General features: G+C 51.9%; 4 protein-coding genes across 4 annotated transcripts; 2 read left to right on the top strand and 2 right to left on the bottom strand.

Annotated features, from left to right (window-relative positions):
* Positions 1-509: 509 nt before the first annotated feature.
* N7519_010011 (SH3 domain protein) lies at positions 510-4,249 on the top strand (the record flags this gene model as incomplete). Its single annotated transcript, XM_057296784.1, has 5 exons — positions 510-1,337; positions 1,367-2,234; positions 2,288-2,380; positions 2,438-3,058; positions 3,081-4,249. 5 exons carry the CDS (start codon positions 510-512, stop codon positions 4,247-4,249), a joined length of 3,579 nt encoding a protein of 1,192 aa, XP_057144666.1.
* A 625-nt stretch (positions 4,250-4,874) lies between these two features.
* N7519_010010 (uncharacterized protein) lies at positions 4,875-5,117 on the bottom strand (the record flags this gene model as incomplete). The annotated part of the gene is made up of 1 exon (XM_057296783.1): positions 4,875-5,117. The coding sequence occupies one exon, from the start codon at positions 5,115-5,117 to the stop codon at positions 4,875-4,877; it is 243 nt and encodes an 80-aa protein (XP_057144665.1).
* Positions 5,118-8,964: 3,847 nt separating this feature from the next.
* N7519_010009 (uncharacterized protein) lies at positions 8,965-12,590 on the top strand (the record flags this gene model as incomplete). Its single annotated transcript, XM_057296782.1, has 5 exons — positions 8,965-9,132; positions 9,177-9,583; positions 9,718-10,904; positions 10,963-11,115; positions 11,173-12,590. 5 exons carry the CDS (start codon positions 8,965-8,967, stop codon positions 12,588-12,590), a joined length of 3,333 nt encoding a protein of 1,110 aa, XP_057144664.1.
* Positions 12,591-13,206: 616 nt separating this feature from the next.
* Positions 13,207-14,320, bottom strand: sidJ (putative siderophore biosynthesis lipase/esterase; the record flags this gene model as incomplete). The annotated part of the gene is made up of 2 exons (XM_057296781.1): positions 13,207-14,208; positions 14,270-14,320. 2 exons carry the CDS (start codon positions 14,318-14,320, stop codon positions 13,207-13,209), a joined length of 1,053 nt encoding a protein of 350 aa, XP_057144663.1.
* Positions 14,321-15,459: the final 1,139 nt, after the last annotated feature.

The raw sequence follows: 15,459 nt of genomic DNA, 5'->3' as shown, positions 1-15,459 counted from the left end.
TAAAATCTCCTGATATTCAAATAGCTGGGCATTTCCCCCCATGTGCGTGTTCCCTGGTTGATGTGTTAGCCGCCGATCGCCCAGTGGAGCCATTTCCCTCATCCCGCCAAGTGACGACCACCTCACTACCATCCTCCTCCCCTACTACTTTTTTGTCTTTCCGACCGTGTGTTCTTTTTTCTTTCTTTTTTTCATCTTGCATCGATTCTTTGCTGGCCCTGGACAGGGTGTTCGGTTCTCCACGCCGTGAGTGCTTCCGCTGTTCCCCTCTCCCCCCCATCTCCTCGTAGGCACCCACCCATTGACGACCGTTTCATCTAAGCTGACATGCCTTGGTACCACAAAAGAATTGATTCGTTTCGCTCTAAATATCTCTACATGCTAAAGGTATTGGGGCTGGCGATTCGCTCTGTACAGATATTCTAGCGTCATTGCGTCACAGACTCGTTCAGCATTCCTCACTCCACACCGATTGTCCTAAGGTCTGAACATCGGTCTCGACTTGCCAGATGTCAAGTCCACCCTTTACGGTCCGCTCGGTCTTCGAGTATTCTTCGGACCACGATGATGACCTCAACTTCCCGATCGGTCAAATCGTGACCGTCACCGCCCTCGAGGACGACGATTGGTACTACGGTGAATACTCAGACGCCCAGGGAACTAAGCGGGAGGGCATATTCCCGAAGAATTTCGTTGAACGATATGAGCCTCCTGCCCCTCCGAGACCATCTCGACCCAGACCCAAAAAGGAACCTGAGGCGGCGCCAGTGGAGTCCCCCGTGGTCGAAAGCAAGCAGGCTGAGCCCGAGCCCGAGCCCGAAGTGCAGCCCACGGAGGAAGATTATGAGGTTACATCACCGCAGCCACCTGCGCCCCAGTCTCCTCCTTCACATGCGAGTGCTCCTATAGCAGAAGTTGCATCCTCGCCTCCGCAGCCGGCGAAGGTGCCTGCTCCTGCTCCCGCCCCTCCGGTGGCCCCAACTGAACCCGCAGCCAAGGCCGCCCCCAAACCCGCGCCTCCCGCTGTAGCAGAGAAGCCTTCGGGTTCATCATTCAGGGATCGTATTGCCGCCTTCAACAAACCCGCAGCAGCACCAGTTACGCCATTCAAACCGGGCGGTTCCCAGCCATCCTTCATCAAGAAGCCTTTTGTCGCGCCGCCTCCTAGCCGTGACGCCTACAAGCCTCCACCAAGGGAACCTGCACCCAGGATCTACAAAAGAGAGGAGGATCCTGATGTGAAGGAGCAAATTGCCCGTGAGCCTCCTGTTTCTGAAAGCCGGCCTGCTCCCGTTGAAGGCGGCGAAGAGGGGGAGAGGATCAGCCCAAACCAACTAGTCTGAAAGACCGAATTGCTTTGCTTCAGAAGCAGCAATTAGAGCAAGCTCAGCGTCATGCGGAAGCAGCTCAGAAGAAAGAGAAACCCTCCCGCCCTCCTAAGAAGTCAATGGATGAACCTGTGGCACCCCCAGTCGTCGACGAGGAACAGGAATCTCCCTCTGTCGAAGAATCCTCGGCTGCTCGGGATCCTAGTGTTGATACATTGAGGGCTGCGGCCCCTCCTCCACAGCCCCCTACCCCATTCTCGCCCACTCAAGAAATTGCGAGTGACGCTAATGACGCCGACTACTCCGCCGCTGCAGACTCCGAGGATGCGGGCGAAACCTCTGCCAGTAAGGATGACGAGGAAGATCAGCCTCAGCCTCGCCCAGTCTCCCAGCGTCAACCGTCGACTCGTGCAGTCGAGCAAACTGCCGAGGCAGATGCTGAAGACGAGGGGGATGCAGAGGAAGAGGAAGAGGAGGAAATGGATCCTGAGACCAAGCGCAGAATGGAACTGCGTGAGCGAATGGCCAAGATGAGCGGCGGAATGGGTATGATGGGTCTATTCGGCCCGCCTGCCGGAGGTATGCCAGGCATGTCTGGTGCCGGTGTCGCTCGCAAGGCCAAGACCCCCGGCGAGTCAGAGAAGAAGCTTGGAGAGCTCGAGTCTGAGCCCACTTACCCTGCCAACGCGCCCCCAGTTCCTATGATCCCCCTTCCTGGTATGAACGTGGCTAGCAAGCCGGTATCTTCTTCCGCTGAAGTGGAGAAAGAAGAGGAAGAGCCCTCGGCAACTCCGATCACAGAGCAACACTCTGCACGCGAGGTGCCAGACGTGGAGGAGGTCGTCCACGAAGGTGCACTGCCTCGTGCCTCTATTGACCGTCCGGTCCCGCCTCCGCCATCTCAAGGTAAGATATTCTCCAGTAGCCTAATGCATGGTTTCAATTCCTGACAATCCCAGATCGTTCGGCACCTCCTCCGCCTCCCCGAGAGTCAAGACCGGTTCCGACTGTCCCAGATGAACCACCGGCTTCCCCTCCGCCCGTTCCTGCAGGTATGTAAACAAATCCCGAAACGAAGTATTTGACGCGGGCGTTAACGATTTATGCAGGCCGACCAGTTCCTCCCCCACCACGGCCCACGACTGCCGACAAGGGTGAAGAGTCTGATGATGAATTGTCGGTGCACACATCTAATCTGTCATTGAATAACTCGGCTGCTCCACCGGCAGTGCCTGCCCCCGCGATACCTGATCAGATTGACTCTCGTCGTTCCTCAACATATGAACCCGTGTCCTCTACGGCTGCGACCCCTACGGCTGAAAAGAGAGCTAGTCGTCTACCACCCCCTATTCCAGTCAACCCGCCCATGCCGCCACCGTCGCAGGGCCGTGCTCCCCCTCCCCCGCCTCCCGACCAGCTTCGTCGCCGATCTACCGCCGATAGTCGCACGAGTGCGTTATCTGCTCCTCGACAGGCTGGAGAAGAAGCGGAAGGAGAGGTGACTGAATATGATGGAGACTACGACACTGATATCGCATCCGGTGTGAAGCATAAGGATGCTTTAAAGGCTCACGAGCGTGACTCCAGCTTTGACGAGGGTATTATCACCGACGACCATTCCATTCAATCCCCGCGCAGCCCCCAGGAATCTCGACATCCCCCGCCTCCTCCACCCACGGCTCCCAGGGCAGTTCCGCCTCCACCTCCAAGCCAGCCGCCCCGGAATGCCCGTGCTTCTATCGACACACCTAGGGGGACCGCCGCCTCCTCCGCCGAACAGGGAGCCGGCCAGCGATGATGATGCTGAGTATGACCCTTTCAACTACTCTGCTCCCCGACATGGTGTCCCCACATCTCCGCCCGTCCCGCTCGGTCGCCCAGAGGCTCCTCCTCCTGTCCCACCACAACAAGCGGCCGACGAATATGATGATCTCTACGATGCACCTCCCGTGCAAAGCCCGGTAAAAGAAAGACCATCTACATTGAATGAGAAGCGTCTTTCACTGGCGCCCCAGCCTCCCCAAAGCCAGGCTTCGGGTTTGCCATCCCCGTCCGCAGCCCGAACTCAGCGCGCATCTATGGATCTTCTAAGAAATCAGCCTAGCGTTCGCCGGTCTATGGATGTTACTCGCCCATCTATTGACCAAGGCTACATCGCCACCGATGTTGATTTCGCCACATATACGCTCTGGTGGACTAAACCGAACACCCCGCCTCCGGCTTTCCAGAACCGCACTGATCTGCTTTTCGAGATCGAGGAGACTTCATCCACGAACCGCAGTGGCAAAACAACAGTTTCGAAAGATGTCTATGTTCTGTTCATCGACTACTCTCAGACAGTCTTGAATGTCCAATTCGACCCCAAAAACCCCGCGGATGCTTCTTTCGAGCAGCGCCATGAACCCCCGCCGCTCACCCTTCGCCAGGACCAGCTGGAGCAGGCTCATATTCAGCTTGGAACCCGAATCTCGGAGGCCGTTAACTCAGTCCAAAATTCTACCGTTGGAGACGGCACTCCATTCGGCCTGGTTCAGCACCTGCTAAATCCCCTTACCGACGCGCTGCTCCCCGTGGGCACCCGCGGATACGGCGCCGCGGTTTATTCAAACCTGGCCAATGCCTCCGTGTCTCAGAATGACGAAATCCGCGCTGGTGACATTGTCAGCTTCCGCAACGCCCGATTCCAGGGCCACCGCGGCACCATGCACCAGAAGTACACCGCCGAGGTTGGAAAGCCCGACCACGTCGGCATCGTGGTCGATTGGGATGGCACGAAGAAGAAGATCCGAGCCTGGGAGCAAGGCCGCGAGAGCAAGAAGGTCAAGATGGAGAGCTTCAAGCTAAACGACCTCCGTAGTGGTGAATGCAAGGTCTGGCGAGTGATGCCCCGTAGCTGGGTGGGCTGGGGAACCAGTAAGTAACTGGACGAAAGGATTCTGGTTTGAGAGTTCGATATTTTTGTTGCAGTTATTGCGCTATGAGCAGACGACCCCTTTCTTTTGTGTTTTTGCTTGCCCCTTCTAGATTGGGTGGGATCATGTATGAATGAAAAGGAGCCTCATTTCTCCCCTGTCTTCTATATTCTTCTCCCTTTTTTCTCCCTTTTCCTGTCCTGCTCCCCTCTCGCGAATCATCTGGATTCGGTGTGGTAATGTGAGACGGGGTATGGTGGTCCCTGTGTGTGATGGAGAGTTGAGCGAGCGTACAGCTTTTTCGTATCTTTTTTTGTCAATGGTACATCTTGCATGATTCTATCCTGAGCAAACTATGAGATAATATCCTCGTCTTTCGGTCTATCTATAAGAGGTCTTCGCTTCGTTTGTATATACGGACGCTCGAAATCAGTTATAACAAAGCGACGCCTTGCTTGTGATCCCAAAGCCAGAAGCGCAAGTATATTCGCACAGACGAGAACGATTGCGAGCTTCGAGGTATCTGCAGGTTCAGTATCTGAGGCCAGTCCAATTATTTCATGGTGACGCCTTATTCTTCAATTGTTTGTGTCAGCCTTTATATTACAACCGCATAGGCTCTCTCCTGTGGTATTCAATCATCCTCTTCAGTTTCCTTTTCAGTTTCCTCCTCGCTTTCCCACTCTATTTCTGTCCAGTTTTCCTCGACTTCCCACTCCCGTAACATTTTAGAATTGCCCATCACACGAGGATAGCTAGATTCCATGACTTGTTCTTCCTTGGCTAGGCAATCCCTTATTAAACGAATTGCATCTGCAGTTTTGCCGGAAAGTTTCCGTTTCCAGATGATTGCAACATCCCGCATGCTTAGGAGCATGTCAGGATGGACCTCCCCAGATACGTGTCTCCATCACCTGCATAGCAAGCTGTTCAGCCTCCTCGAGACGGCCCTGCTTTCTATACGCTCCTGCGAGTTTTCCGATATTTGTCGGCGTGTTGGGATGATTCTCGTCGAATTGAGCATTCCTTGTCTCTATTATGGACATTTTGAAGCTGCTCAGCTTCCTCTAAACGGCCCTGCCTTTCATACAACTTCGCGAGATCTTCCATGCCCATCTGCGTGAGGTTATGGTCCGCGCCGAACTGAGGCTTGTATATCTCCACCATGTGTACCAAGCTGCTCGGCCTCATCTAAGCTGCCCTGATAAGCAAATGTCATTGCAAGGTGCGCCATACTAGACAGCGTGTCTGGATGGTCTTATAAGTCTCCAACCGACCGAATCTCCTGCCAACTACATATGTAGTCTGTTTGGCTTTACAAATGTGTGGTTTTATGCAGGGCATGGCCCATACAACCATGGTATGGCTATTCCAATGCCTTTATTTATTTCCGAAACAGGGTTTAACAAGGAAACGAAGAGACGGTTTCGAGCACATCTAGCTTTCCAATGTTGGGAAGCACTGTAGTGATGACGACAACATATCTCTTGGCAGGTCTAATAAATCTTCAGTCCAATTCACCAAACTGTAAATCGTCCGTACCGAGCACGGAATAGTCAAGGTTCTACGGAGTAATTAGGGCCTACACGAGGATATGACGTCGAGGGAGTTCCTACAGCAAAGTGCTAAGCCAATAAGCCAAGTTCTGTGTTCTAGAACCCAACGCCCCGTCAGAAATAAATTAACAGTATTCTAGAGAAAGTTTTCTTTAATTAACGGATCGAATTTCGACGGGCACCAAACCCAACTGCCGACTCCACCAATTCGTAGCGGGTTTCCAAGGCTTACCCTTTTTATCCTCAGCCGAGTAAAACAGCGCCTCAAACTCGGTAAACCCACAATCAGGCACAAACCTACAACATACTTTGCGGATGATGTGCGTGCGTTCGGAGTACAGTGGTCCCGATGTCTGAGACCAAAGAGTCACTATCTTTACGAAGGATTTCGCAGGCAATGAGCAGATTCTGCCTTGGTCATACGATTTATCCTGGTAAATTCTATGCACTTCATGAACATTGTCGAGGGCGAGAGACCGTGGCAAGCCCCGGTCTCAGCAACCCCTCATCCCGACAGGGGAGGGGATCGGGCTCCAGTTATAATGTTCGTTCATTTTATTTTGTTGAGTTTCCAACAGTTTGGTGTTCCATGTTGGCCCCTGGATCTCCGGCTATTGCTCCGGATATTGATATTCGCGATCGGTTCCTAGATTCCGGGCTGATCGCGAATATCAGATATCAGATTGTGTTGGCTTCTATGCATTCTAGAAGTATATATCAATGCAAGGTGACAATATACTACCAGTGGCACTTGGTAGTGCAGTGTATGGCATTTTTCTTGTAGGACTTTTTGAGGGCAGTGGCACGTCCAAAACCGGAGATTTGATTTGATTTTATTTTCTTGGGGGGGGGGGGATGAAACCGAACTTTTTGGGCCACGAGGATTGGCCCCGCGGATTGTTCCGTTGGTTAACTTTAGGACCTGGATGCTTTCCGGTACGTTCTCAAGCTCCGTATACGGAGTCCAAACATGTGGATTTATATTGATGACATCAAACATAGCATCAATTCTCTCGGGTCTCATACTTGTAGCATATATCTAAAAATTTGAAACATAAAAGCTGTATGTCTTCAAATGTGTAACAAAAAAAAAAAAAACACGAAGTGTTAAAATTACTATCCGAATTAGGACTAGTCAGGGGCACTCCCACCAACTAAGGCCGGACGGTTTACCATTTCTTTTTTGGACTTTCTAGGGCTACCTAAGTAATAATTTCCAGTCTCGGAAGTTGAAAAGCTAAGCGGGGCCTTCCCAAACGGCTGTCAAGCCTACCGGCCAAATTGTCGCGCTAAAGAAATTCGCTCCTTTTTGCCCGTTCTAGGCTTTTGGTTCTTTCTCCATCTCATGGGTTCCACCACACAGAAGATATTCTCTTTGGTGAACAGACTATCAGAAAAACTTTGGAATCGTTGAAGTGGAGAGAACTGGACTATATCGGAGCATCTACCATGGTTCAGCTACTCTCTGACCTCGTCCACAAACCATTCCGAAATAGGAAGTCGGAAGGGACCCGTGGACATAGCCTCATCAGATGCAGAGTCGAGTGCTACCATTGTCCTGCACCCTGCAAAAGGCCCTGCACAGTCGGAACATTCATGGATTCAGGTCTTGGCCTAATCTGTTATTATTGCACGCTTCCTTCCAAGGTTATATTGTGGCTGAGTTGTCCTACAATGTACACGCCATTGTTCATTTCTCAAAAGTCGTATTTTCAATATATTGCTCTACAGCATATGGGCATGTTGCAGATTATGATCGCGACGAATCTCCCATCTTCTACCTTCATTGCATATTGTAGTACAACATCACATGTCTGATTAGCCTAAGTAGATCACAACCAATGAATTTCCCTTGCTGCCGGGTTCCTGCAAAAGCAAGGAGTCTAATGGGTTATATTGTGTGTGACTTGAACCTACGGAGTACTTCTTCCTGAGATGAGAGATTGGATGAACCGTGACCACCTTCCACATCAAAGTCTTGCCCCGAACTGTGGAATACTGTGGAATGAAGTAATGGGGCGACGATCTTGGTGTTTCCCGTGTCCAGGCCCCCGGGACTTCTTAGCGAAAAAGTCTTTCTCTTTCTTTCATTACGGAGTCCCCGTAGGGAAAACACACATACGGAGGGACATCAAATTGCATGTTTCGAAAAGAATTGGCCACATCGACATGTCCAACCTATCCCGCAGTTAGGGTGGCGCTCAGCCCCAGGTTCCACATTCCGGAAGCGAGTGAGGGAAGAGAGAGAAGAGAGAGGGGGAGAGAGATGTGATCCTTAACATTTCAGTTTTATTATACGCAAGGGGGGGTGAAATGCATTACAGTAATTTTTCCAGATGGATACTTGATCTCTCGGAGAATCTGCACTGTTCCCCCGAGTAGCTGTACCATACCGTACCTGCATCGGACCATGGATGCAGCCTCGGGAAGCCCCTTGGGGCCTCATGGACGCAGTATACAACAGACAACAGACTGAAACAGTAAATAAACAGATGTAGATTGTTCATGCATATGTACAATTAAACCTGAAGATAATATGTATAAAAGAAAAATATAGTCAGAACAAGAACATCGAACAGTAATGTTGATCGGTGGACACCAATTTGAGACGATCATCTAGATCCCTTTTTTTACTTTTTTTTTTCCTTAGTAAATATGGTATGCCGCTAAAAAAGAGAGTCTTGGACAGTTACAGTTCTGGATCCATTCCAAATCTCCCCTCTCATCGCATTCTTCGCGTCATTTTCCCCAGTCACTCGTTTTTGAATTCCCTTCTCGACTCTGCATATTTCCTATTTCTCTCATGCTGTGATCTGTCAATCCCCGCGAAATACTTTTGATTGGTCTTGGATCTGGGCCATTCACGGTACACGACGTGAACTCGGCATTCCTTGCGCCTCTTCTCTTCAGGAGACATTTCTCTCCCTGACCTCAATCTGCACTTGCACTTGAAGGTCATGCCGCTCATTTCATTCTCTGGATAACGATATCCATTGAGTCACTTCGGGAGGCATTGGGCCAAACAAGGACACTGATCAACACTTAAGCTATTACACACTGGCTGGATTTAACGACGTTCATTCAAACCGATCTTAAATATTACCGAATCGCATTCATTCCTTTCCTATTACGAGGTGCCCCCTGAGCGCCTCGAGCCTACCATTCACGATGATGGACCGATTCCGTAAACACAAGAAGGCGAAGGAGGCCGCGGAGGATCAAGAAGCGACATCGCCAGGATTCAGCCTGAAACCATCGAAGAAGAAGGCAGAACCGGAACCCAAACCAGACTTCGACCTATCAGCCGCACTGCCCCGACAGACAACTTCCGCACCAGTCTGCTGATGCCTAAATTGTCCGCTCGATTTAGCATGCTGAAGGAACAAGACGACCCACTATCAATGCTAGGCAAGGCTAGTGATGATAGCGTTTTGTTTCCCAAGCGCGCTTCGCGACTCAACTTGTTCGGCCACAGCCCCGCCATGCTGGCAGATATTGACGAAGTTAGCTCCAATGACGGAAGTCGACCATCCTTCGCACTCGACCGCACCGCTTCTTACGCTTCCGGTGGGGATGGATATGGTACAGACGACGACCGATCGCAGGCGGGCAGTATGATGAGCAGGGCCCGTCGCGCTGAGGGCAATAATCTGTTCGGTGGTCGCCAAAAGATTTACAAGATCCCGGTCAGGTCACCAGGGACAACCCCCGATGCGCCAGAGGCTAGTCGCCGGGGAATGGGAAAGCCGGTCTATGACCATGACATGAACTTATCTGCGTTCCAGCGGTTGCGCCTCAAGGAGAAGGAAGAGAGATCGGCGGAGGCCGCTCGGGAATCTGGATATGCCGCCTCAACAGCCTCATCTAACAGCCGAGCCACATACTCCTCCACCGCATCTGGGCCTACGTCAACAGTTCCAGCATCAACCGCAGGAACCTCGCCGACGAGTCGTCGTTGAACACATCCCAATCTTCAGTGACTGGGTATCCGTTCCCCGAAACCCTTCCTGAGGCCCCTCGACCCGGTCCTGGCCCCATGTCTGCCCCGCGCAATGGTTCAATCCGGAGCCGTCGTCTCTATGGACAAGGATTGACTCAGGCTGCCCAGAGCCAGCAGAGCTCAACCTTGAACCGCCTGGAGAGTCTGAGTCGCCAGCGTGCCGGCACCCCAGATCTCCCCTCTTTGAACCGTAACTACTCTAGAAGTGCCACCAACTTGCGGGACCGCCTGGAAAAGCTTGCAATTGCCGAACCGGCTTCTACGTCACGGCCGACTAGCCCTCCTTCATCCGCCACATCACCAAAGCCGCGCATGTCCGGAGAACCCGCGTTGAGAGACCGTCTCTCGCCCACAGCATCAACGTTTGGGGCTCCTCCCCTGAGTCCTCCCACGAGTGAGAACGACGAGGTTCCATCCCTGTTGGCTGCATCAATTCACCCAGAAGATCATGGAAAGGCTACCGCCATGGGCTTGTTCAACCGACCCGCCACTGGTTTCGACGAGCAGGCATTCTCCCGCCGCCAACTTCAAATGCATCAGGGACGGGAGACCCCGCCTCCGCGCCGTGCATCACCCCCGCGTCGACCTCTACCTGCAGAGCCCGCGGGCCGTGCTCGTGGACTATCAAAGTCCAGCTATCGTTCGCGAGCAGAGTCCGCCTCATCTCACTATAGTAGTGATGCGCAACGCGGCGTGGATCATTCTTCTGCGCCCAGCGTTGAGGCGTCTCCCTTTAGACCCGGAGTGAGGACTTTCTATGCCAACTCCAGTGCCAGCGAGTCTGGCGATGAAGGGGAGAACCGCTCTTCGCACGAGCTCTCATCTGCGACTTCGCTGGCCACCGAGTATGGTCCGCCGCTTCAGCACTCTAGCGTAGCATCTAACAAGCCATCAACTCCCACGAAGGATCACCTCGAAACACTCCCCGAAGTGAGATATTCCGATCTAGGTGATCTTAGACCTATCGACGAGAATGGCCCTGACTGCACAACTTCTTCCCCTGACATCAGCGATAACACACCCAAGAGACCTGACTCGCCAACTCTGCAACCAGATCAAGGCTTTGGCGGAATGGGGGGAATGGTTCGATCTCACCTGCGCCAGGAAAGTGAGAAATCAGCCATCTCCCCTCCTTCACCTCGCTTGCCGGAGCACCAGAACGATAGTCACCCCCCTGGGGAGGAGACCCAGAAATCGACCCCCCCAGCCATCGAATGATGTTCCCACGATAACACAACCTCGCGGAGAGAGTCGGCCATCATCAGGAAGTCGCCCAGGAACATCGAGCTCGCACGCTCCTTCCGGACATTCTGCGGAGGGTACGCGTTCTCGAAATAGCCAAGAGTCATCCGCACCTGGAACTATTCCTGACACAGCTTCTGTATCGAACGGCTCGTCCTGGAGGGAGGAGTTGGAACTTCACCATCGCCGTCATGGGAGCACTGAGACCCAAAGGGAGCGAGAGGAATTCGCCATCGAGCTGGCAGAGAGGCGTAGAAAGGTGCAGGAGAAGCTACGAAGTGTTGCTGAGAGCGACAGCCGATCCAGCAGTCCCACTCCAGGCCGGTCAACTCCAGACTTGGCCAGGGCTGGTAACGCATTTGCCATGTTGAAGCAAAAGTCTAGCAAACAGATTGGTGGCAAGTCGGACCAGAAGAAGTTGTTCGGTTATGCTGGTGGCAATTCGTCCACGCCTGCTCTCTCTTCAGATGACTCGTGGCGTGAAGAGGAGCGGCCCTCTTTTAGCTTCGGCCGGCACTCCAACTCCAGCTCTCCGCATATTGGACCAGAGCGTTCGCTCAGGTCTCGTATGCCATCTCTCAGCCGCGACAATAGCTACGAAGGTTCACGCGAGTCCAGCCGCAGCCGTGGCCACTCACCTTTCCGAACCCAGAGAGATCGTGCAGGCTCGGATGCATCAGGCCGGTCCAAGAGTCGAACCAGGCTTCGTGAAAGGGATGACCTTGAAACTGTGGATGAGGGATCAATCATTGCACATGAAAAATTCGTTGTCCCTGAGGGCTATGAGCCTCCCGTGCCTATCTCACGGCCTACGTCGAGTCGCCCATCAGCAGAAATGTGTGAACCTGCGAACTTCGACCGCGCTCCCTCTGCCGCTTCGGGCAGATACCGCAGTAACAGCCGATCCGGTACGCCAAACTTCCAATACGAGCGGCCATTCCAGTTCTCGCAGTCCAACACGTCCTCGATCATCGGTGCTTCCCCCCGGGCCCCACCCGCTGCCCCGGCGTACTCTGCCAATGCCACTCCTCCGCTGAATGAAATGCCGTCAGACAGCTCGTCTACATCCCTGGCTTCTTCATCCAGCGGTCCGCAGATTCCCCAGCGTGGTCTGGGACAAGGCTCCTCCCTGAAGCGCCCCGTGAACAAGAAGCAGATCTCCGAGCCCACGTTTGTCTCATCCACATCAAACGTCCCTCTCGTCGGCCTCCCCCCTGGATCCGCGCTGCCTTCACCCAGCGGCGCACCTCCAGTGCCACCGATGAACCCCCGCCGTCGCCGCGGAACCGCCACTCAAACCATCCTGGGTGCGTTCAAGAGCGACAAGAACGACTCTTCACGGGTCGCTTCCCCCGTCCCGAGCGCCGGGGACGAACACAGTGTCTTTCCAGATGAAGAAAAACGTCCGCGGTCCCGCAATCGTCTCCGCAAGACTTCGAGTGAGGCTGGTAACCTGAACGCGCGGGCGCGACAGGGATCCATGACCGGCACCCCTCCGGCTATTCCTCAATACCCGCCTCCCGCTATCCCCGTTGAAGGAGGCATGTTCTAAACACCATTTCCCTTCCTTTCTCTATACATTCACCTTGCCTTGACTTAGGCTCTCCTTATTTCCTTTTTGTCCCATTTACCTACATCTACTCTACCTACCATTTCCTACACATCCCTTTCCGGGGCTTTTCTTCTCTTCTCTGGACTCTCTTATCATTTCTGCTGTTGACGACTAGATACCACTCGGTGCATTTGAGCGTCTCATGTCTATTTCGATCTTTTCTTTTTCTTTTTTGTTAGAAACCCTTGAGTTGGTTTTTCGTCTTCCACGTATGTACTCTATTCTTTTCAATTCCAAAGGATACACCACTCGCTATACTAGCTGTTATTGTCGTGTAGACTACTCAAACCAGGCATAGTCTTTCCTCATTACAAGTGACTTCAGTTTGTGGTAGGGCTAAGAGGTGATATTCTTATACTCTCAAGATAACCCTCCAAGCTCCTATAAACGGCACGAAGAATTGACTATTGACCACGTACTCGTGTGCAACTGGGAGACTCGTGAGAGTCGACTTGAGGATTTATCGACCTTGTATGTTGCACGCGGCTGACAAGCATGTTAAATGGTATATAATTCCTTCATTTAATATAGTATCATACATTTCATTGCAATTCATTCAAACCTTCTCCACAGCCGTCTTGAGGTATCCCAAGACCCTCTCAACCAGGAACCTCCGCGGCTCAGCTTGGTCATCATTACTCAAAGCATGAGAAGCATTAGGAATGACCCCAGTGTGCTTTTGATCCCAAATCTGATATTTGCCATCATGGTCAGTAGCCTTCTGCCACCTAGCCAGCATCTTCTCCTTATCAACATAATCCGGAACCGACTGATCCTTCCCAGAGATCAACACCATCAACTTATGATTCAACAGTCCCCGCTGCTGAATCATACCAAACGTAGTCGCAAAGTGCTCATCACTCAGATCCGAGCTGAACAAATCATCCTCCTGCGGCGACTGCGGACTCTCCGGACTAACAAGACTCAAGAATCTCCGACAGCTAATCGGGGTATTCGCCGGATAAATCATAGAAGTCAAAGAAAGTGGCAACATAGTATCATGAGGCTTGCCCTCAGCAACAGCCTGCTTAGCCAGCGCCTCCATCTCATCATATACAGCACGAGCCTTCTCCGGCGTCGTATCACCAATACCACCCCTCAAGACGCAGAAGATCGCCTCGCGATCAGAAACAGGCGCTTGCATGATCGCGCCGTCCAGCACAGGCCGCGTGATGTGTTCGATATCGGCGTCGAAGGCCGGCACCTTCGTGTGCGGGTTTGACTGGGATAGGTAGTGTAGCACGCACTGGCTGCCCGTGGAATGGCCCATCAGGGCGATCTTGCCGCCGCCAAATTTATCGGCTTTGTAGCTTTTGATGTAGTCCAGACATTGGGCGATCTCGTTCGTGTCGCGGTCGAGATGGCCAAGACCCCAGGATTGGTAGGAGGATGTGAGGTTTAGGGTGAAGAGGGACCATTCTGTTTGCTGTAGTGCGCGCGCGAGATCGGCCATGTAGGATGTTGTTGCTAGGCCGTCGCCGAGTCCGCCGACGAAGAGGAGGCTGTGTGGTTGGCGGGCGGTGCTGGTGGCATATTCGAATGTGACGAGGGTTTCGGTCTACAGGTGAGCAATTGTTAGTTGTGGTTTGAGTGTTATTGTTGATAGAGCAGGAACGTACGTAGTGGTGCAGAATACCGGGAAGGCCTCCCTTAGGCCAGAACTTAGACATGTTGGTGAAAGAGTGTATAGGTGTGGTAGTGTGTAGGTGTCAAATGAATGGAAAACTTTCACGGAGCTAGAAAGGCTTCTGGGACAGGATCTTTTAATCGAACAATTGCCGAGATCGGGCTTTGTGTCTTTCCGCTATAAAGGAATGTGGACAATTTATGTTAGCTTGCACCGACCTCGATCCACCAGGTGAACTGTTTCAGGCCATCTTATCAATCTGATTATACCGAAGCCGAAATATTAGGTAACAAGTCTCACTTCCATGGAATGTTCAGCGCTAAGGTCCAATTTAGGAAGGAAAATGCTGGCTTTTTGAGGAAATTATATGTACGGATGTCTTGAACCAGGTACATGTATTTCAATAGGCCCGTCCAGGAAATACCGTATATTGATACCACGGTATGTATTTCATCTTAACGGTAAATACAACAATAAAAGCTCGGTCTCACCAGTACCGCTAGTAATTAGACGAAGCTTGGGCGGGAAATAACGATGGGCCAATTAAACCCCACCGGCAAGTCCAAAGCTGTGGGGCACTTGTAGGCTAGTCGACACTAGCCGTTATCGGTAAGATCAACGGATCTGATTAGATTGATTGGCTGAGAACATGAGAATCTGATTAGATGGACCCTCTTTGAAAACTCTACCCGACGTGCTCGACAATCGGCACTTCGAAACAAGACTTTCTTGACATGCTTAGGAAGTCTTGGTGAACTTAATAGTCAGCCTTACCAGGCCATATTCGAAGATCCTTGCTTGAAGAGATCCTGGTTATATATCTCATTCCATGCACTGGAATTAGAGACGAGGCATTGTGCCAAATCCAAACCAAAATATCTATACAACCTGGCTCAGACCACAAAAGTAATATAGACGAGTGGATGGGCTTTTTTGTGGCGTTTGGAAGAGTCCATTCAAATTTGTCTGCAAGCGAGCCAAGAAATCAAAGGAACGTGCACGATAGACTGAGGCCTTTTCTTCAATGGCTTTTTTTTGTTACAGACTTGTTGCGCTAGAGAGCAGATATTATTATTTATTATTAGTGGCGTATTCGGACCATTCTATGTTGGTACATTGCGAAAAGTGTACACGACGACGCATAGCCGATTTTAAAGGTGGGTCTTAATCCAAAATCCACCC

The sequence above is a fragment of the Penicillium mononematosum genome (assembly GCF_028829835.1).
Source record: "Penicillium mononematosum strain IBT 11891 chromosome Unknown utg000005l:1.0-9366267.0:1.0-9372171.0, whole genome shotgun sequence".
In the NCBI taxonomy this organism is placed as follows: domain Eukaryota; kingdom Fungi; phylum Ascomycota; class Eurotiomycetes; order Eurotiales; family Aspergillaceae; genus Penicillium; species Penicillium mononematosum.
The sequence above is the reverse complement of the archived record's forward strand: the minus strand, read 5'-3'. Positions and strand labels throughout refer to the sequence as shown.